Here is a 22,550-nt window from a genome sequence, read left to right as displayed (position 1 = left end):
TTGAAGGGAGAAGAGATGATTCCTTCCCTGAATGAGGTGCTAGCCATTTTGGTCAGGAGTGGCATCAGTTCATGACTCTCTCTTTCACAGGCCAGGAATAGAATTCTCTGGTCATGCCTCCTGTTGGGCATCCAGGACTTCTTGTAGAGTGAATGTCCTGCCCTCGGAGAATGCAGGCAATCACTGGTGTGGGGGTCTGTTTGAGAAGTCTTCCCAAATGTGTGAGAATGTATAGATCACTTTGTGTCAATGACCTGTCTTCCTCATTATCCACCACTCCACTACCGCTTGTCTCATCTGGAAATTTTACCAGCAATGGCTTTTTAAAAATTTTCTTCCAGATCAATTGATGAAACCTTTAACTAGCACTGATCATTGTGTAACGCGGACAGACCCCCATCTGTCAGCAGGCAGGATTGAACCTGTGAACGTCTGGAGTTTAGTGTTTGAGTCGCTAGTGCATGAGCTAAAAGCTACATGGTTCTTAGCTAAGGTGGTAGCAGACTCAATCTCTATATGATCTAGGTGCCACTGGAGGGGGACTGAGTGCCATACCAGGCAGGCAGGAAATACCAGGGTTACAGTTGCAGGAAATAAGAACGGCCAGACTGGGTCAGACCAAAGGTCCATCTACCCCAGTATCCTATCTGCCAACAGTGGCCAGTGCCAGGTGCCCCAAAGGGAATGAACAGAACACGGAATCATCAAGTGATCCATCCCCTGTCACCCATTCCCAGCTTCTAGGGACACCATCCCTGCCCATCCTGGCTAATAGCCATTGACAGACCTGTCCTCCATGAATTTATCTAGTTCTTTCTTGAACCCTGTTATAATCTTGGCCTTCACAACATCCCCTGGCAAGGAGTTCCACAGGCTTACTGTGTGTTGTGTGAAAAAAATACTTCCTTTTGTTTGTTTTAAATTTGCTGCCTGTTGATTTAATTTGGTGACCCCTAGTTCTTGTGTTACGAGAAGGAGTAAATAACACATCCTTATTTACTCTCCACACCAGTCATGATTTTATAGGCCTCTATCATATCCCCCCTTAGTCGCCTCTTTTCTAAGATGAAAAGTCCCAGTTTTATTAATCTCTCTTAATATGGAAGCCATTCCATACCCCTAATCATTTTTGTTGCCCTTTGCTGAACCTTTTCCAATTCCAATATATCTTTTTGAGATGGGGCGACCACATCTGCACGCAGTATTCAAGATGTGGGTGTACCATGGATTTATATAGAGGCAACATGACATTTTCTGTCTTATTATCAATCCCTTGCTTAATGATTCCTAACATTTTGTTCACTTTATGACTGCTGCTGGACACTGAGTGGATGTTTTCTAAGAAATATCCACAATGGCTCCAAGATCTCTTTCTTGAGTGGTAACAGCTAATTTAGACCCATCATTTTGTATGTATAGTTGGGATTATGTTTTACAATATGCATTAATTTGCATTTATCAACTTTGAATTTCATCTGCCATTTTGTTGCCCAGTCACCCAGTTTTGAGAGATCCTTTTGTAGCTCTTCGCAGTCTTCCTGGTATTTAACTATCTTGAGTAGTTTTGTATCATTTGCAAATTTTGCCACCTCAGTGTTTACCCCTTTTCCAGGTCATTCATAAATATGTTCAATAGGACTGGTCACAGTACAGACCCCTGCGGGGACACCACTATTTACCTCTCTCCATTCTGAAAACTGGCCATTTATACCTACCCTTTGTTTCCTGTCTTTTAACCAGTTACCGATCCATGAGAGAACCTTTCCTCTTATCCCACAAGAAATATTCCTATTCATTGACGATTCCCCATTTACAATCATTAGGTGTACTATCATAGAATCATAGAATCTCAGGGTTGGAAGGGACCTCAGGTGGTATCTAGTCCAACCCCCTGCTCAAAGCAGGACCAATCAGTTAACCAGTTTTTAATCCATTTGACAGATGTCATATTGATTTGTATACAATGTTATTTTTTAAGCAGAATGCAGAGCAGAACTAAATCTAATGCCTTACAGGAGTCTATTACATCAGCACAGTTATCAACAGGGGCGGCTCTACCTTTTTGGCTGCCCCAAGCAGTCATGTGCGGGAGGCGCCCCGGAGCCGCGGGAGCAGCGGACCTCCCGCGGGCATGACTGCAGAGGGACCGCTGGTCCCGCGTGGCTCGGCTGGACCTCCCGCGGCTGCGGACGGTTTGCGGGTCCGGCGGCTCCGCTTGAGCTGCCGCAGTCATGCCTGCGGGAGGTCCAGCCGAGCCGCGGGACGAGCGCCCCCTCCGCAGTCATGCCTGCGGCAGGTCCAGCCGAGCCGCGGGACGAGCGCCCCCTCCGCAGTCATGCCTGCGGCAGGTCCAGTCATCCCGGGGCTCCGGTGGACCTCCCGCAGGCATGACTGCGGCAGGTCCACCGGCCCAGCCTGCCGCCCCCCACGGCTGCAGGGGACGGGCCGCTCCTCGGCTCGCAGCGGCAGGATGAGCTGGGGCCCCAGCCTTTTGCTGCCCCCTAGATTTTGCCGCCCTAGGCACCAGCTTGTTTTGCTGGTGCCTAGAGCCACCCCTGGTTATCAAGCAGGCAAGTACTCTCCTGAAAGAATATCAATTTCACAGCGTGGCACAGGAGATTTAAGAAGGAAGAGGGCAGTACACCTGTGACTTCTCAGCTGACCCCCAACCGAGCTTAAAGGAAGGCATCTGGGCCATATAAATGGACAGAGCAGCCTGAGAGTTTAATTTGGGTTAATTCAGTTTAATGCTGCTAAATTCGGTATAAACCCGTAGTGTAGACCAAGCCTGTGAGGCAGAGGCTTAGTTGAAAGCTGCTGGAGTTCAGTCTGGCAAGGGCAGGTGAGAGCTGCCAGGGACCAGGGGACTGGAGAAGGCTCCCTGAAGCAAGCTGTAGCTGATGCCTGGGGGAAGGCTGAAGCAGGAGATCAGCTAGAGGGGTTTGCCAGCTGAACTTCCCAAGCCAGAGAGCCTGGGCCAGTGGGCTGGAGAGGGCTGAAGGCCACAGAGCAGCAGAGGGAGTTGATTTCTGACTTCTAAGCCAGCAAGCTGAAGCTAAGGGCTAGAGAGGGCTGAAGGCAGGGGAGCTGCAGAAGGGCTGATGTCTCCATGCTGGAGAGCTGAAGGCAGGGGAACAGTGCATGGGCTTGCCTTCTGAGAAGGGATTTGCACTCCAGCTGGAAGGGCTGGGCAGTTGACCTGGCAGAAGGAAGGAGAGGACTGAAGAAGAGCCCAGGTTTGGTAGAAGATGCCACATGGGTATGTGAAGTGTTGAAAGATTAGATGTTAAGGATTGTATGCATAGAGAGTGATCAGTGGACTATGTTTTGGGGCTTTTGTTATGGTCTATTTTCCACTATGTTTTTGTAATAAACTGGCCCCAAGGAGGAGGCGAATTGAGGCAAAAAAGCTTGCATGGCATTACTGGGGATTTTGAAAGAGGGAAACTGAGGCAGGCGTGCTGGTCTGCCATGGCCTGCTGCTGGAGGGTGCTTCAGATGATGCCCTGTGACAACCAGGTTGGTTTGATAAGACCTATTTTCTACAAAACCATGTTGAATATCATTAATTATATTTCTACCCGTTATTTCCCTATTTTCTGCTGCCCATGTCAGCATTCCATTATTGTGGCCAGGCTGAGAAGTGCAAAGAATTAGCAACAGAAATTAACAATATTAATAGTCAGTGGAAGAACTAAGACTCTCCTTCTGGCTCCCAAGCTTCCGAGGTGCTATAGAGTGGGGAAACTGAGGCATAGAGAGATGTGACTCACCCAGTGTCACACAGCAGACCAGTAGCAGAACTGGGAAAAGAATCCAGATGGGTGTCTGGCTGGGCCATTGCCCTGGGGACTCTGGTTCTGCTGCATCTTTTCCCTGGCATGCTGGATGTGCCATTCTCTTCCCTTTTCAGAGCGCTGCTGGCTTTAATGAGATGGAAGCTCCAACTTCTTCATATGAGAAGACCAAACCTGTGGAGGCAGGTAAGACACTCGGAAACAACCAGACATCTTCCCTGGCCCTGCAGCTGGGAAGAGACTGTATTCCATGACTGTTCCTACTGCCTCTGCAGTCAGAAACTCCGCACCGGGCATGTGGCTAGGGGGTTGTGCAGGTTTGGCCTGCAGGCTGGAGGGAGGAGATGATGGAGTCAGGGGTTTGGCCTGGGGCGGGATGGAGGCAGCCCATTAAGATGGAGGGGGAACCCGGGGGGGTTGTCCTGTGGAGACGGGAGGCCAGTTGAGTGGTGTGTCCCAGCAAGCTAACCCTGGGTGCCTGTTCCTGAGAAGCCATTTCTCTGTGCAGCCTCCAGTGGAGCCAGAAGCCTGAAGTCACGATTCGAAAGCATGGCCAAGTCAGCTGACGAAGAAAATAGGAAGCGGGTGGAGGAGGAACAAGTGAGGCGCCAGGCCCGGGAGCAGCGGGAGCGCCAGGCAGCCCAGCAGCAGCAGCAGAAGCAGCAGGTGAGAGGCCCAATGCCCAGCCACGGCAAGTGCTGTCCTGTCCCCCCGGCAGGGCCAGGCTCTGGGGGCTGTGTGCTGAAGGGGGCACAGCCAGGCTGTGGACACAGGAGCACAGCAGCATTGTCCCCCTCTCTCAGAGCGGGCAGGGACTTGCCTGAATCCCCTCAACCAGTTAGTGTTGGAGCCAGGCATCCTGATTTCCAGGCCAGTGCCTGATCTGCCTGCCTCAGGGCAGACACACACTAGAGTGACCACCCATCCCGAATTGTCTCTGAGGCAGCATTTGTCCTGGACTCCCTGAAGTGCTGCTCCACAACTGCCCAAGGCTTGGGGTGGGCCCCAGACTCTTCCCAGTGAGGGGGCTGAGGTGGGCCTTAGTCCCCCCTTGCCATGAGGCTCCGTCCCTCGCTGCTCGTCCTCTTCCCCACAAGGCTCCGGCCATGACCAGGCTGCCGGACCGTGAAAGGAGCTGCCCGGGGATCCTCAGACTCTCCACCTGCCCTGGGGGGGGGCATGCCCTGGGGATGGGCACACGGGCTGGGTGCTTCTCTCAGGCCCCCCCACCCAGGGCAAGTGGAGGATCTGGGGCTCCTCACAGCGGCCTGAGCTCCCTGGGTGGCTCTTACTATGGACTCAATCTGACTTCTGGCCTGGCCATGGGCTGGGACCTCAGAGAGGAAGAGGAGGAGCAGGGGGAGGGGCCACAGAGGCGGCGGGGCTCCTGCATGTGTCCCGTTTTTTAATGTTGAAAAGCTGGTTACCATAGCAACTGGGAAAGGAGACATCAGCCCTCCAGCACTTGGAGCCCTATGGGAGAATCTTTCTCTTCTTTCTGAGCCCTGGTCTACACTACAAACTTATGATGGTATAACTGCATCACTCAGGGGTGTGGCAAATCAACATAGTTATACCGACCTTTAGAGTTTGTCCACACCTATAGCACTGCAGCAGCGCCTCTATAGTGTTTAGTGACACAGGTACATATGCTGATGGGAGAGCTTCTCCTGTTGGCATAGGTACTCCACCTCCCTGAGAAGCAGTAGCTATGTCGATGGGAGAAGCTCTCCCATCAACATAGCACTGTCTACATGAACCGGACTCATCCCAGCACCAGGCAGGGCCCTCACCACTCCCTGACACATGGACCAGACTCACTTCAGCACCAGACATGGCCCTTCCTGCTCCCCATGACCCCAATGCATGGACCGGATTCATCCCAGCACCAGGCAGGGCCCTCCCCACTGCCCAGTGCAGGGACTGGATTCTTCTTGACCCAGATGCACAGACCACAGTTTTGAGTCCACCTTATATGCCCCCAAGACTGACATACTGGGGGGATGTAGCTAGTAGGGTCTTGCAGGGGACTGTGCTTATTCAATATTTCGATATTTTAATATATTTGAATATTCAAAATATTTCAATATTTTCATTAATGATTTTGGTAATGGAGTGGAGAGTATAGATGCTTATAACATCGTGGATGACACCAACCTGGGAGGGGTTGCTAGGACTTTGGAAGATAGGTTTAGAATTCAAAATGACCATCACAAATTGGAATATTGGTCGAAATCAAGATGAAATTCAGCAAAGACAAGTGCAAAGTACCACACCTAGAAAGGAAAAATTAAATGCAAAACTATAAAATGGGGAACAACTGGGTAGGTGGCAGTTCTGCTGAAAAGGATCTGGGGGTTCTAGTGCATCACAAATTGAATATAAGTCAATAATGTGATGCAGTTGCATAAAAGGCTAATGTCATTGTGAGTTCCACACTTTAGGAAAGATGTGGACAAATTGCAAAGAATCCAATGAAGAGCAACAAAAATGATAAAAGTTTTTTGAAAACTTGACCTATGAGGAAAGGTTTTAAAAACTGGACACGTTTAATCTTGAGAAAAGAAGAGGGAGGGAGGGACCTGATAAGTCTTCCAATATGTTAAAGGCTCTTACAAAGAGCACTGTGATCAATTGTTCTCCACGGCCACAGAAGGCAGGACAAGAAGTAATAGGTTTATTTGCCGCAAAGGAGATTTAGGTTAGATATTAGGTAAAACTTACAGGTAGTTAAGTTCTGATACAGGCTTCCAAGAGAGGTTGTGGAATCCCCGTAGTTAAAAACAGGTTGGACAAATACTTGTCAGGGATAGTCTAGGGTTTACTTGGTCCTGACTCAGCGCAGGACCCTTGAGGTCCCTTCCAGTTCTCCATTTCTACTACGTGACCAGATACCTGCTTTCCCTCCACAGAGCACTGGGGACTGGTCTCAGCCTTTCCCCACACTGTGGCCCTTTCTGGCACATGGATGGGGGGTGGAGGCTTCCTGAATGAGAAGCATTCCTGCTCAGAGGTGCTGGAACAATTTGTATAGTGGGGGTGCTGAGAGCCATTGAACCAAGATGTAAATCCTGTATATACTGGAAACCACTTCAAGCCAGGGGGTGCGGCAGCACCCCCAGCACCCCTAGTTCCTGCACCTATGTTCCTGCTGAGTGGACCCTTCCTGAGGCTGATTCCTGCCGGTCTCACACGAGCAATGGATCCATCGCCATTAGGTCCGTTAATCTCCTGAGTGGGGTTTATGGGAAATGGGACAGGCTCCAGAGGGAGGAGATTGAGGCTTGTGTGTAAACTGTCCCATCAAGAGTAGGAAAGGGAGTCACTCTGGATCCTGTGCAAAAAGACTGAATGGTGTTGATGATCTCTTTCCTGAAAGGAAACCCAGGAGAGTGAGGAGACAAAACGTAACAAGCCAGGTCCCACACCAGCTCTGGTACCCAGGAGGGTTTGCAAAGAACCAGCAATGCTGCCTAGTCCACAGACACAGCAGGTACGGGGGCAGCACTGGGTAAGGGCCACAGCTGCCGGGGAAGGACAGCGTGTAGGTCAGAATCGGTGGGAGGGGAGGGCTGTTACTATGAAGGGAGGGCAGTGTGGGGAGGGGGTCATGGCTACTGGGCACTTTACTCTTCCACCCTTCTGCAGACCAAATCTGGAACTGGACTCAGGGGAGGGGTCAGCAGCAGCTGAGTGGGCAAATGCCTGAAGCACAGGTGAGGGGCAGAAGAGATTTCACAGGGCAGCACGAGAGGCCTGCAACACTGGGAGAATGGTTCCAGTTCTAAGTGGCTCTGGATAGTACCAGATGTTGATAATGCTGGGCTGGGCCCACATGTCTGTAATGGGGCAGGGAGCTGCTGCAGCAATGTTATAAAAGTGCACACTAAGTCTTTCTGCACCTCAGCTTAATGCTCTGCTAAAGCACAGGCCAGAGCCAGCTTTTCAGGACTCTTCAGGAAGCATGCACAGAGTCAGTTCAACCTCAGGACTAGTGTGTGTAAAATCCTGGCAAGTAGGTGTTAATAGCTTCCAGCAGCTTCAAAGAGAGAGAGCCACACTGCTCTTTATGGCCACAGAACACCTTGTGACTAGTATTTGGAATGCTATGAATAACTTTTAACCAAAAGCTGTTAGGCCATACGTATACTGCTGTGCCTCATACAGACCTCTCACTTTGTTGCTGTTATATACACTTAAATATAAGGTTCCAACATAATGTCTACACTTCTATACTTCAACACACACACACACACACACTCGCCACCAATCTTCTCTCAGAGGTGATTTCTCAGTCTTTATGCTATAGCTGTAATATGTAGTGTGTCACCTGCATTCTTCAGAGCTTGACACACGCACACGCTTGGTGAGACAGATCTATATTGCTGATTGGGTCTGATCTCTGCCCATATTGAATGTAATCAGCTCATGTTTCCTGTTACCATTTAAATGTGCTATGGTATCGCTTGTATAGCAGCTGGACAAGACACACAAGCCTGACAGCACTTGCCCCAAATTGCCTTGCTGTAGTCGGGGAGTGTGGGTGTTGTTTTTTATCAGCATTTGGTTTAAACTGGCTCAGCCATTTTTAAACCACAGGGTTTCAGCTGGTTTGTGGTTTCCAGCAGCTCCCTTCCCTTGGGACTAGCTTACAAATGGCAGTTTTGCCAGTAGTGAGATTGGCACCTGCCAGGTAAAGCTCATGTCCTGTGGCTCTGCACAGTTCTTGGGCAGCTGCTTAAGTCTCTTATTGGGATGTTTCGTTAAAAGCCCTTCGTTAAAAGCAGCGGGCACCATCTGTATGCAGGTAGCCCCCCTCTCAGGGATCAGACCCCTTAATACTGGCGATGCACAGTCACACGCAGGTCGAGTCCCTGCCCCACAGTTTATACTTGACATGGGTTAGTTTCCCATTCTTCCCTCACTGCACAGCAAGAGGCAGACGTACAGGATGAGGAGCAGCCCCCTGCACTGCCACCGCGGCCCTCAGACCTGGAGGAAGGTTCCAGCAAGCTGCATGAGGAATCGCATGAGGAGGAGGCCATCTATGCCGACAGCGTGGATCTGCAAGGGGACTATGAGGAGCTGCCAGAGCCCTCAGACGATAACAATGGTGCTGATGTGGACAGAGACTATGAGGAGCTGCCGGAGCCCTCGAGGGAGTCGGAGGCCATCTACGATGAGAATGTCGATACGAGTGAGGACTATGAGGAGATCCCCCCAGAGAGTGCATCCAGCAGCATCAGGAACATTCCCTGCCCTGGTGAGTGACAGGGAATGAGCTCCTGGGGCATGTCTCTAGGGATGCAGGTGTCTGTCTGCACTTCAGAGCCAGGCCAGGCAGGCACTATGGTGCCATAAAAACGTCAGAGAGAAACCCATCATCATGTTGCTCTGCAGCGATTGTCCTCCCCAGACACCGTGGGGAGCCTTGCTGGGGGCAGCCTGCTTTGCTCCTCCAGTTGGGAGAAATGGTGACGGGATGGGGGGTACACAGAGCACTGCCCTGCTCTAAGTTCTGAGACCAGCTCAGCTAGTCCTGGGCCGGCAATAGACTCAGCTGCTCAAGAGGGGCCAGGGTGGGCTCGCCAAAGATGGGACAATGCAGGGTGTTCTGGTGCAATTCAGCGCTAAGTGCTGTGTTTTGCAGGGAGTGATTTCCAGCCATGCCCCAAAGTCTGTGCTGATTTGGTTCATTTCCAGCTGCAGTTCAAAGAACTGACATTGACCTACAAATGCCTAAGTGATTTAGAGCCTGCACCTTCCTGGTGTGAGGCCTTCAGAGTTGATACCTGCTGGTTTCAAAGGGTGTGGCTGCCAGCAGGCCATTCTGAGCGAGTGGAGCTGAGTGGCACGTGCTCCCTTGTAGCTCACAGCAGGGCCGGCTCCAGGCACCAGCGAAGAAAGCTGGTGCTTGGAAAGGCCAATGGAAAGGGGCGGCACGTCCAGGTCTTCGGTGGCAATTCGGCGGCAGGTCCCTCAGTCCTTCTCAGAGCGAAGGATCCGCCGCCAAATTGCTGCCGAAAAATGAAAGCAGCGCGGTGGAGCTGCCGCCAAAGTGCCGCCGATCACGGGTTTATCTCCCCCTACTCCCCCCGCTTCGCCGCTTGGGGTGGCAAAAAAGCTGTAGCCGGCCCTGGCTCACATGGTACACTGTCTGGTCTGTGGCTGAGGTTTTCATGCCTGCTAGGAGTGTGCAGCCAAATCCCCGTCAGCTTTTACCCCAGTGTCCCAGGGGCTCAGAAGGGATGATGGGGCAAGGGGTGGTGCTGTTTAGTTGTAGATGGCAAAGGATCAGTTTGATACAATGCAAGAGGCTAATTTTAACAAACCAAAATAACTAGCACCTTCCTGCCCACCTTGTCGGTACCCAGCATGTGCAGGAGACAGTGCCCAGTGCTGGCCCTGCATCCGCGCAGAAAGAAACAACTGAGAAGAGCCCTGCATCCTGCCAGCCCATGGAGCAGATTCTGGGCACCGGGAGAGGCACCAGCGTGGAGCACATGGGCACTTGTTGTGGGAGGTGGCTAACAAAGCTGGATCACAGAGCTGAACACTGAACACTTTGCCTGGGCCTGGGAGCCCAAGTGAAAGCGAGTTTGGCTACGGCTCTTTGGCCCAGCCAGGCTGTGTCCTGGCCTGCTTTTGGCCAAGCACCTGGACCCTCTCTGTTTGGCAGCATCTAGGACCCTCCCCTGAGCGAGTACCAGACAGTGCATGGCCCAGGGCAAGGCCGCTACCAGTGGCTAGCTTAGCTGGCTTCCCGCCTAATGTGCTGGCTTTTGTGCATTGCATTGTAAGGCACTTCTCGTCCCCATTCAGTGGGAGCTGGGTGCCTAACTGCCTTGTGGTAAGTGTCAGCCAGTGCATCCATCTTAGGGTGACCAGACAGCAAGTGTGAAAAATTGGGACAGGGGGTGGGGGGTAATAGGAGCCTATATAAGAAAAAGACCCCAAAATCGGGACTGTCCCTATAAAATCGGGACATTTGGTCACCCTAATCCATCTTGTGCCCTGGCTAAGGACCGAGAGGTGCAGGGAGTGCTCTGTCCGGTCTGGCCCTTTTCCGCAGAGACAACAGCCACTCTGAGAAGGGATGAGCCCTTTCCCCGATGATGAGAACTGAGGCTCAGCAGGGGAGGCAGAGATCACCCCTGTAAATCTGGCAGGGTCTGTGCATGGTTTGGGGCTGCCTCTCCTGAGCTACCCTCTGGTGTTTTCCTGCAGAAGTATGTGAGAATGTGTACGAGGCGGATGATGCTGGGATTTCTGCTGTGGCTCTGTATGATTACCAAGGAGGTGAGTCTGTCTGCTTGGCCTGGGGAGTAGGGGGAAGGAGGTGATCTGCCTGTATGGGAAGATGTGGGAGGGGTCAGCCTGGATGGCATGTAGGGGAAGGGGAGGGGAGAGTTCTCCCTGAATAACGATGCAATATTAACCTCATGCTTCAAGGCCTAAGCCAGTCTCTAGCTATGAGGGTACATCACACTTAGGGTTGCCAACTGTCTAATCACACAAACCCAAACACGCTTGCCCTTCCCTGAGGCCCCACCCTTGCCCCTTCTCTGAGGTCCCGCCCCGCTCACTCCATCCCTCCTCCCTCCGTTGCTCACTCTCCCCTACCCTCACTCACCTTCACTGGGCCGGGGCAGGGGGTTGGGGTGCAGGAGGGGGCTCTGGGGTGCGGGCGGAGATGAGGGGTGCGGGCTTTGGCCAGGCGGCACGTACCTTGGGCGGCTCCCAGTTGGAGGCACAGCAGGGCTAAGGCAGGCTCCCTGCCTGCCTTGGCCCTTTGCCACTCCCAGAAGCAGCCGGCACATCCCTAGAGCCCCTGGGGGGGGGTCAGGGGGCTCCACGTGCTGCCCATTCCCTGAGCGCCAACTCCACAGCTCCCATTGGCCGGAAACTGCAGCCAATAGGAGCTGCGGGCACTGAGCCTGCATTAGCCCCACTGCACCACAGACTGGGAGCCGCCCAAAGTAAGCGGGACCAGGGTGCTCTGCGTGCTGCCCCTTCCGTGCGCTGCTCCCGGAAGTGGCCAGCACGTCCCTACACTGCCTCTGCCTGTAGGCACCACCCCGGCTTGCAGGCACTGCCCCCACAGCTGCCATTGGCTGCAGTTCCCAGTCAATGGGAGCTGCAGAGGACTTTTAGTGGCCTAAAATCTCCTGGTTTGGCTTCAGTAGCCTCCAGGAGATAGAGCCCCATTCTCCCAGCAACTCCCAGCGAAACCAGGAGGGTTGGCAATCCTAGTCACACTGCAATCCAAGACCCGCGGCACCAAGTCTCAGAGCATGGGTCAGTTGACTCAGGTTAGCAGGGCTCAGGCAGTGGGCCTAAATATTGCAGAGTAGATATTTGGGCCGGGGCTGACGCCTGAGCTCTGAGACCCACCCCCCTTGCTCAAGGCCGAACAGATAAACTGCAATTTTTAGCCCCCCAGCCCGAGCCTGAGTCAGCTGACTTGGGCCAGCTATTGCTGTGCTGCGGGTCTTTGATTGCAGTGTAGACGTACCCTTAGAGACCAGAATGAGACCTAATGTGGGGCAGGGGTACTCTGCTTCTGCCCTGTTCTTGTGCACTCCTCTGAGGCATCTGGTACCAGCCACTGACAGAGCTTGATACCAAACTAGATGGGCCGTGGGTCTGATCCAGTCTGTCATTTCCTATGGTCCTATGCTGGGATGGGACACTGAGGAAGGAGAGGCGGGGGAACCACTGGTGTGGGATGTAAGTGGAGAGGAGGGGAGGCCTGCCTGGATGTGGTGGTGGCTTCCGCTGTACTCCCCGTGGGGTAAGTTTTGCCCCCCACCCTCCCCAAGGTGTCTTTGCCCCCAAGAGCAAATCGCACTGTGCCTCATTTTCCGCTTTCATTTTTGCAGAAGGTGACGATGAAATTTCCTTCGACCCCAATGACACCATCACTCACATCGAGATAGTGGACGAGGGCTGGTGGCGGGGACACTGCCATGGCAGAGTTGGCCTCTTTCCAGCTAATTATGTGAAGCTACTTCAATGAGACCTGCCATTGCCCGAACCCCTCTGCGCTGCTACCTCTTACTGCTTCAGCGCTTTATGTGTCGCTAGGGCCACGTTCCAGTGAGCAGCTCAGCTCAGCCCAGCACACCTGCATGAGGGCGAAACTAACAAGAAATGACAAATAGGATACTGGGGGTCAGGGTGGCCCACGTGGGAGTGGTGGGTGGGTGGGTAGGTAAATAATGGGGCGTGGGGCCTTTCCCCTCTTGGAGGTGCTGGTTCCAATCCAGCCCCAGGGTGGGGGCACTGGCTGCCCCAGGGGAGTGGGGAATGGGATACGGGGCCTTTCCCTCTAGGCTCTCATTTAAGATGAACCCCTGGCTAGTAATCAGCAAAGTCTTCTGCATGCACTGTGTGGCTTAGCCCAATTCCAGGTGCCCCTGTATCTGTGTAACAGAAACCATCCCATGCATGGCAGCCATCCCAGAGACCAAGAGCAGAATGTGCCATGAGGAACGAAGTCCTTGTAACACTCCGAGGGGTTCAGCTCAGGCCAGGGTAAAGCACAACGGCAAGTAGGAGAGGGAGGCTTGAGATTTTGCTGCCTGGGGGTAAACAGGACTTCAGCCTCCAGGGTGGGGAACTGAGAACCTTTCGCCTGCACTAATCTCACCAAGTTCTCCTGTGTTGAAAGTGTGATTTTGGCTGTAACATGCTGTTCCATTAAATGGGAGGTGCCTGTGCAGAGGCAGACAATAAAGGAGAATCTTGCTAAGGCCTTAGACTTCCTGCCTTTTGATCCTCTGTCCGGTGAAACCGTTGCTGGATACCGCGTCCAGTTCTGGGGTAAAAGGAAAAGGATATTGGCAACATTAGAAAGGGTTCAGAGAAGCACGAGACAAGTTCTGGGAACAGACCTTAGAGTTTCAGAGTAGCAGCTGTGTTAGTCTGTATTCACAAAAAGAACAGGAGCACTTGTGGCATCTTAGAGACTAACAAATTTATTTGAGCATATGCTTTTTTCGTGGGCTACAGCCCACTTCATCGGATGCAGCAAAAGAAGGTTGAGAGGTGACTTGAGCATGAGCTAGGTCTGATAGCAGAGAGCTGTTTAACGGAGCAGACACTGGCAGAACAAGAGCTAATGCACAGGGGTAATAGAACATTTCTACTTGGAAAATAAACTCTTTTTTTGCTTAGAGTGAGTGTAATTAACCAGTGGGACATGGGCCCAGGGATGTAGTACATTGTCCATCAGTTGGAGTCTTTGAATCAAGCTTGGAGTCCTCTCTGAGTCAGTCTAGTTCAACCACAAGTTTTTGGGCTGGAGACAGGAATCACTGGGTAAAATTCTCTGGTCTGCATTAGGCAGGAGGTCAGACCAGATAATTGGCCTTAAATCTGTGGATCTAGGGCCAGGTTACCTGCAGCCAGAGGTCGGGGGCGGAGTGGGGTACCAATGGGATGTGAACCCCATGTGCTGTTATTAGCAAGCTGCGCTGTAACAGCCCCCCGAGCTGAACTGTGTGTGTATCCCCAGCCTGGAGCTGGGGCAGCTCAGGGAGGACTGGTGCCTAAAACACAAGCACTACCCCCACCCAGCTCTCCAGCTTACAGGAATGGTGGCAAAGGGGCGCAAGCTGCAGTATCCCTTGAGTGGGGGCCACCTGCTACCTCAGTGCACCTAGTCACCCCGCGGGCTGAGGTGTGGGTGGGGAAAGGGCTGTGGAGGGTGACCAGAGAGCAAGTGTGAAAAATCAGGATGGGCGTGTGTATGTGTGTGACAATAGGGTCCTATATAAGATAAAGACCCGAATATCTGGACGGTGCTGATATTATCGGGACATCTGGTCACCCTAGGGCCATGGCCCAACCTACTCCCTCCCCGGCATGATTAGCATGTGTCGCTGACCCTTTTATGTACGCAGTGGGAGGGGGAGGCGCCTTGTGTCCCATTGGCAAGAGCCAGGGCTAATCTGGCCCTTGGCACCAAACCCTGAGCTCCTTATTCCCCTTGGAAGCAATGTAAAACTGAGTCAGGGCCTCCCAGAGCCCTTCCATCCCTGTGTCTCATCCTTCCATCCGGGGCGGCGCTAGACATTTTGCCGCCCTAAGAACAGCGGCATGCCACGGGAGGTGCTCTGCCGGTCGCCGGTCCCGCGGCTCCGATGGACCTCCCGCAGGCGTGCCTGCGGAGGGTCCACTGGTTCCGCAGCTCCACCGAAGCCGCGGGACCAGCAGACCCTCTGCAGGCACGCCTGCGGGAGGCCCACCGAAGCCGCGGGACCAGCAGAACCTCTGCAGGCACGCCTGCGGGAGGCCCACTGGAGCCGCGGGACCAGCGGACCCTCTGCAGGCACGCCTGCGGGAGGCCCACCGAAGCCGCGGGACCAGCAGACCCTCTGCAGGCACGCCTGCGGGAGGCCCACCGAAGCCGCGGGACCAGCAGACCCTCTGCAGGCACGCCTGCGGGAGGCCCACCGAAGCCGCGGGACCAGCAGAACCTCTGCAGGCACGCCTGCGGGAGGCCCACCGGAGCCACGGGACCAGCAGACCCTCTGCAGGCATGCTGCCGAAGGCTGTCTGCCTGCCGCCCTCCCGGCGACCAGCAGAGCGCCCCCCGCGGCATGCCACCCCAAGCACACGCTTGGCGTGCTGGGGCCTGGAGCCGCCTCTGCTTCCATCCCCTTTGGAGCCCACCCACCAACCCCAGTGACCACAGCACATGCACCAGTTCTGGGAGCCTTTATTGGGATTTGTTACAGTGCGTCTGCAGGGTGCCCACCCTGGGGTTGGCCTGTTACACAAGAGAGATCTGGGTAACTCTCACCGCTTGCCCCAAGCCTAATGCACAACAGGGTGCAGGGAACAGACCGAACTGGAGTAGGATGGGTAATGTGTGTGCCATTTCTTTTTATCGTATACAAGAGAAATCCAATACAAGCCCTTCTGTTGAAGAGCAAACAGACTCATGTACCTCACACCAACCACCATCCTGGCAGCTGCTGAGCCAGGCCCACAATCCCCAGGCTAGGATTTGCTAACTACTACTTTAGAGCCATTTAAATACCATCAGAGCAGTAATAACCCAACCCGGGGCTGTTTAATAACAGCAGAGCAGCTACCTTGCACAGGCTAAGCTGTAAGAACAAATCACAGCACATGAATGACAGCTTCAGCAACAAGCAGCAGAGCCCTTGGCTATCAGCGCTCACTCCACTTGTGCCAGCACCTCTTAGCTGAGGGTCTCTGGGAGCTTCACAGATATGGACGACTCAAGCATCTTGGAAGTAGCGTAAGGTCCCTGTTTGGCGCTGGGCACCAAGCCAGCTAACACAGAGTGACATTGCTACCAGCACTCTTTACAGACACAGGAAGGCAATTGTGTGTTTTATTTTGGAGCCGTTTCCCTGCAGTAATTTGTCCTGTCCCCTCTCCTCAGGAACGTCTGGACTCTTGGAAGCATTTGCTATTTATTTCTTGTGTTGTCTGCCTGGTGCCCCGGTCTGTCATGTTCCTGTACCAGGTACGGACGAGCTGCAGAGCTTGCATCTGCGCCAGAGGCACTCCAGATCTGCTCCTCATGAGCTCAGTCAATGCAGTGACAGGTCAGCTTGGAAAACGTTTGATACTTGGTGTCACCTAGTGGCTGAACAGTGTCATACAGTTTAACGTTCCACTGTCCTGTCTCTAGAGGCTCTGGCGGACAGGGCCCAGTGACGCGGGGGCAGGTCTGTTCTTCTGGGGCAGGGGAGTGCAAATACATCCAATCAAATGGGAGCCATGAAAATGGCTGTAGATGCAGGGGGAGGTGTCTGTAATCCAGCTGGTGCCAAGGGGCAAACTCCACCCCCAGGTTACATAAACATTCTTTCCAGAAATGGCTAAGGGGTGCCCCCTGTTGGCACCTAGCCAGATGGCATCCCAGGGAGGAAGTGATGTCAGGGCAGTGCTAGGAGTTCTCTCATGGAAGAAGCTGCCCACACTCAATTCCCCCAACCCCTTCCTCTTCCAGCCTTGGGTGCCCTGTAGAGGGAAGCAACCTTCCAGCACCCATCTGCCAGGGATGGGAGGGGAGCGGAGCGATCAGTGACTCTGCCTCACCCTGTAGAAAGTGTGAAATGATCCTGTCTGCCCTGCAATAGCCCAGCCCCTGCTGCCCAGAATACCAACTTTTTCAACAATTATGTTTCTAGCTTTTATGATTGTATGGAAACCAAGTGAATGTGTTTATCCCCAGCCCAAACTGCCTTCCCTGTGGCTCAGGCACCCAGCTCCCATAATCATAGAAGATTAGGGTTGGAAAGGACCTCAGAAGGTCATCATCTAGTCCAACCCCCTGCTCAAAGGAGGACCAGTCCCCAGACAGATTTTTACCCCAGTTCCTTAAATGGCCCCCTCAAGGATTGAACTCACAACCCTGGGTTTAGCAGGCCAATGCTCAAACCACTGAGCTATCCCTCTCCCCCAAATGTACTGTAGTTCTACATTTTCAATACAAAACGCTGCAGTACCTTGAAATCTGAAAATTATGGAGCAGCCTAAAATAACCTGAATATGATGAAAATCAATAGTGTGGGGGTGGGAGGAGAGGGGATTTTTGCTGATTGAATTATTTCATATGACGGCTTTTATTAATTTGATGCTACTCTAGTGGCTCCTGTCTACTGCATCAGTTTTGCAGAATCTAGGGGCTTTGTGCAGGACTTAGGTTGAGCATGATGCAGAACAGACAGGCCTTGATTATCCATCTTCTGCTCTCTCAGCCAGGCAGAGAAGCCTGGTGTTATATTTCCAAACAGCTGCAGCAGATTTGCACATGCAAAATATGCAGTTGTGACTTAGCCCACCTGCAGTTCATGAGTTACTGTCTGTCTGTCAAGGGCTTTGAAGACTAGAAGTGCTAAAAATGGTTGTAATTATTCATTTTGAAACGCAGACAGCGGCTAAAAAGGATACCACAAGTGCTGGCCATTTGTCATGTGCCCTGCCGCCTGCAGCTGTGTAATGTTTGCCCACGTCAGGATATTTTCATCTGCAGTGTAAGTGATTCTCTTGAGTTCCAATGTGATGCACATCTCAGAGTGGCAGGTCCAGCGGAGCAGTCTGGTGAGCTCAGTCCGTGCTCAGCTTGAGGAGCAGAGACACAAACCTAGCATTCTAGATTAGCTTGTATCCTATTCCTTCCTTACTTTGCCATTTAGCTTCAAAGACATGGCAGAGAGCCTTGCTAGCAATGGTAGCTGTGAAAGGAGTCCCTCTGCCCCATCCCCTGGCTCCTTACACAGCTGCCAAGTCTAACAAGCCATTTCCCTGCCCAGTCAGAGCAGAGCAGGAGTCACTCCCCAGCTCTCACCTCAGTCTGGACCTCAGGGAGGGATAGCTCAGTGGTTTGAGCATTGGCCTGCTAAACCCAGGGTTGTGAGTTCAATCCTTGAGGGGGCCACTTAGGGATCTGGGGCAAAAATTGAAGGCAGGGGGCTGGACTCAATGACCTTTCAAGGTCAGTTCTAGGAGATTGGTATATCTTCAATTATTACCTTTATTACCTCACTGCCTGCCTGGGGAAGCACATTCCCTCCTCTGGCTCCCCAGAGCCTTCCTCAGGGCCCCCTTCACTTCCTGGTTGCGGAGGCTGTAGATGAGGGGATTCAGCATGGGGGTGACAATGCAGTACAGCGTGGAGACCAGGGTGTCCACCCCCACAGAGTAGCCTGCGCTGGGGCGATTGTAGTTGAGGTTGGCCATCCCAAAGTATATGGTGACCACGATCAGGTGTGCGGCGCAGGTGGAGAAGGCCTTGTGCCTTCCCGTGTTGGAGCGGATCCTGAGGATGGCTGCCAGGATGTAGAGGTAGGAGATGACGATGAGCAGAAACGGGCTCAGGCCCACAAAGACACTAGCAGCATGAAGCGCCATTTCATTGACATAGGTGTCACTGCAGGCGATCTTCAGCAGGGGAGGGACATCACAGAAGATGTGGTGAAGCTGGTTGGCGCCACAGAAGGATAAGCTGGAGGCCATGAAGGTGTGTATGGCTGAGTCCAAGAGACCCCAGAGCCAGGATCCCATGGCGAGTGGGACGCACACCCTCCGGCTCATGATGTCAGTGTAGCGCAGGGGGTTGCAGATGGCTGCATACCGGTCATAGGCCATGACGGCTAGGAGTGCACACTCGGCTCCCGCGCATGACATCAGGAAGAACATCTGGGCCATGCACGCGCAGTAGGAGATGGTCTCCTGCTCACGCAGGAAGTTCACCAGGATCTTGGGGACTGTGACTGACGAGAAGCAAATATCCAAGCAGGATAAGTGGCTGAGTAAAAAGTACATGGGGCTGTGAAGATGGGAATCCAGCTGGATGAGGGTGAATATCATGGAATTCCCCACCAGGGTGATGAGGTAGATCACCAGGAACACCAGGAAGAGGAAGGCCTGGCCATGGAGAAGGCTGGAGAAGCCCAGGAAGATGAACTCTGTCACCTGTGTCTGATTCTCCTGTTCCATGGAGCTGGTAAAGTTTGTCTGAGGGGGGTGGGACAGGGAGAGAGAAGAGACAGGGAGTGAGTCAGGAACCTTCAGCAGCACGCCTGCAATTTCACATGCAGAAGGGCTGGACACTTAGGGTATGTCTACACTGTGGTTAGACACCCGAGGTTGGCTGCTGCCAGCTCACTTGTGCTCACAGGGCTTGGGCTGCGGGAGTGTTTCACTGCAGTGTGGACATCCAGCCTCAGGCTACAGCCCAGGCTCTAGGACCCTGTGAGGTAGGAGGGTCCCAGAGCTCAGGCTGCAGCCTGTGCAGGAAGGTCTACACAGCAATGAACCAGCCCCGCAAGCCTGAGTCAGCTGGCACGGGGCCAGCCGGGGGCTTCTAATTGCAATGTAGGCAAACCTTGAGTCTGTCAGGAGCTTCCACCCCCACAATACTCCTTTAGTTTTGTCTTTCCTGAGCCCTGTGTCTTACAGAACGATCAGGTTCCTAGTCAGGATCGGGACCACATTGTGCAGGGCACGTATGCAGGGAGGAGTGCATGGTAGGCCAGTGCCTGCCTGAGCTAACAGCCTGTTAATTTGTCTAGCTTCAGCTATTCCAGCCATTGGCTCTTGATATGCCTTGGCCTGCTCAATTAAAGAGTCATCTATAGTCAAATATTTGTCCCCCATGTGGGTGCTACATTCTTTGTTCCTAAGTGCATGACCTTATATTTGGCCATATTAAGCTTTCCCATTTACCAATCAGCAAGATTGCTCTAGATCAGCGAAAAGGCTCAACAATCATTTGAGGTCTGGGGCTAAACTGGCTTGCACTGAGGGACTCAGGAGCTTGACTTGTTTAGCAGACCAAAAAGAAGGTTAAGAGCTCCCTTGATTGCCAAGTGTGAGTACCTTTGTGGGGGGAAATACTGCTAGTAAAGGGTAGCTGGCGGAGAAAGATGTAACAAGAACCACTGCCTGGAAATTAAAGCCAGACAAATTCAAATTAAAAATAAAGACCCAAGAACGATTGACCATTGGAACAAACTGCCAAGAGAAGTGGTGGATTTGCCATATTGTGTCTTCAAACCCAGGCTGGAGACCTTTCTGGAAGACGTGCTTTAGCCCAACACAAGTTGTTACATTCAATTCAGGAGCAACTATGTGCTATAATCCAGGGCCAGCTTTAGGCACCGTGGGGCCCGATTCAAAGGAGCTGCTGTCGAAGTCCCACTGCTGTCTTCGGCGGCAGCTCAATCACTGCCATGGAGGAAGGTCCCTCCACAGAAATGCTGCTGAAGACAGCGGCAATGATTGAGCTGCTGCCACCAACAGTGCCGGGACTTGGGCGGTAGCTCAATTGGCTGCCGGTGCCTTCGGCAGCATTTCAGCAGAGGGACCTTCCTCTGCGTCAGCGACTGAGCTGCCACCGAAGACAGTAGTGAGACTACAGCGGCAGCTCCTTTGGGACGTTGCGGTGCCCTCTTAGGGGCGCGGAAGCGGCTGAATCACCCTAAAGCTGGCCCTGCTATAATCCTTTGGTCTAATTTTGGTTGTTAGGTTTAATGCGTAGGAGCTGGGTGTGTGTGTGTGATATACAGGAGGTCAGACAAGATGATTTAATGATCCCTTCTGCTGTTAAAGTCTACAAAGCAAAGAAAATATTAGCATGCATAAGGAATGGGATAGAAACTAATATTGAATAGATACAAATCAGACATCAAGAATTATAACATTCAAAAACTAGTTGGAGAACACTTCAATCTCCCTGGCCACTCAATTACAGACCTAAAAGTTGCAATATTACAACAAAAAAACTTCAAAAACAGACTTCAACGAGAGACTGCTGAATTGGAATTAATTTGCAAATTGGACACCATCAAACTAGGCTTGAATAAAGACTGGGAGTGGATGGGCCATTACACAAAGTAAAACTATTTCCCCATGTTTATTCCCACTCCCCCACCTGCCAGTTCCTCACAGTGCTGGAAATGGGCCATTTTCATTGCCACTACAAACAGTTCTTTTTCTCTCCTACTGATAACAGCTCACCTTAACTGATCACTCTCCTTATAGTGCAGGGGTAGGCAACCTATTCCATGCGTGCCAAAGACGGCACGCGAGCTGATTTTCAGTGGCACTCACACTGCCTGGGTCCTGGCCATTGGTCCAGGGGCTCTGCATTTTAATTTAATTTTAAATGAAGCTTCTTAAACATTTTAAAAACCTTATTTACTTTACATACAACAATAGTTTAGTTATATATTATAGACTTATAGAAAGAGACCTTCTAAAAACGTAAAATGTATTACTGGCACGTGAAACCTTAAATCAGAGTGAATAAATGAAGACTCGGCACTGCACTTCTGAAAGGTTGCCGATCCCTGTTGTAGTGTGTATGGTAACACCCATTGTTTCATGTTCTCTGTGTATATATATATCTTCCTATTGTATTTTCCAGTGCATGCATCCAATGAAGTGGGCTGTAGCTTATGCTCAAATAAATTTGTTAGTCTCTAAGGTGCCATCAGTACTCCTGTTAATATTGAAACTGTGATTGTGCTGTTATGTAACTCAGTGGACCAACTCACCTGATATAGTGGGTTCTGTTCTGGTCACCCTGTCTTAGACAGGATATAGCAGAAACAGAGGCACCTCTTAAATGTGTGATAGAAACCCAGAAAATATCCATTTGAAGGGAGAGTTAAAAGACTGAGACCTTTTAGTTTAGAGAGGAGACAAATTACAGGGGATAGACGGTGGGCTACAGAATAATGAAAGGGAGCGAGAAGTAGAGTGTTTGCTTCTGTTCACCATCTCTCGCAAGAGCCGGTTTCTCTGTTATGTTCACAGCATACACACGGACAGGCTAAGATAAAAATATGAATACTCTTGCTGGAAGGCTGCAGCATAGCACTGCTTTGTGTTAGAATTCAGAACAATTACACAGCTGGTGGAGGCTTTCCAGTGCTGCAATTAGTAACCATCTACACCTGCAAGGCACATCCATTGCTGCAACTCCCTGGCTGCAGCGCTGGCTGTACACCTGGTCTGGTTGGGGTGTAACGATTGCAGCACTGGTGATCCAGCGCTGCTCGTCAAGTGTGGACACACACCAGCGCTGTTATTGGCCTTCAGTGTATTAGCAGATATCCCAGAATGCTTTTATAAATTACTCTCTTTGTTTTGTTATGCAGCCTCTCTTTGTTTTGTTGTGAACTCGGAGCTCCGGAGCTCCGTTGATCCCGGAGCTGCTTATAACACAGCTCCTGTTTGCTGTGATCAATCTGTATCTGG

At 52.0% G+C, this 22,550-nt stretch overlaps 2 protein-coding genes across 2 annotated transcripts in view; one reads left to right on the top strand and one right to left on the bottom strand.

The window, feature by feature from the left end:
• The window catches only part of HCLS1 (hematopoietic cell-specific Lyn substrate 1), a 59,031-nt gene extending 45,477 nt beyond the window's left edge, over positions 1-13,554 (top strand). The window contains exons 10-15 of the mRNA XM_039520395.1: positions 3,914-3,983; positions 4,306-4,463; positions 7,177-7,290; positions 8,730-9,060; positions 11,025-11,096; positions 12,680-13,554. Coding sequence (XP_039376329.1) covers positions 3,914-3,983; positions 4,306-4,463; positions 7,177-7,290; positions 8,730-9,060; positions 11,025-11,096; positions 12,680-12,816 — 882 coding nt within the window. The 3' untranslated portion in view covers positions 12,817-13,554. The remainder of the gene's footprint in view (positions 1-3,913; positions 3,984-4,305; positions 4,464-7,176; positions 7,291-8,729; positions 9,061-11,024; positions 11,097-12,679) is intronic.
• A 1,968-nt stretch (positions 13,555-15,522) lies between these two features.
• On the bottom strand, positions 15,523-19,456 carry LOC120381102 (olfactory receptor 5V1-like). Its single transcript, XM_039499221.1, has 2 exons — positions 18,348-19,456; positions 15,523-15,573 (listed from the first exon to the last, which is right to left on the bottom strand). The coding sequence occupies exons 1-2, from the start codon at positions 19,281-19,283 to the stop codon at positions 15,523-15,525; spliced, it is 987 nt and encodes a 328-aa protein (XP_039355155.1). The 5' UTR covers positions 19,284-19,456.
• Between the last annotated feature and the right edge of the window lie 3,094 nt (positions 19,457-22,550).

Source organism: Mauremys reevesii, linkage group 1, assembly GCF_016161935.1.
Source record: "Mauremys reevesii isolate NIE-2019 linkage group 1, ASM1616193v1, whole genome shotgun sequence".
NCBI classification, from domain to species: Eukaryota; Metazoa; Chordata; order Testudines; family Geoemydidae; genus Mauremys; species Mauremys reevesii.
This window is presented reverse-complemented; position numbering and strand designations above follow the sequence as displayed.

Excerpts from the sequence above, each read along its gene's own strand:
- LOC120381102 (XM_039499221.1), bottom strand. The coding sequence starts at position 19,283 with ATGGAACAGGAGAATCAGACACAGGTGACAGAGTTCATCTTCCTGGGC. Across the intron at positions 15,574-18,347 it reads GGAGCCAGAGGAGGGAATGT|GCCAACCCCAGGGTGGGCAC; the intron begins GCTTCCCCAGGC and ends CTTGTGTAACAG.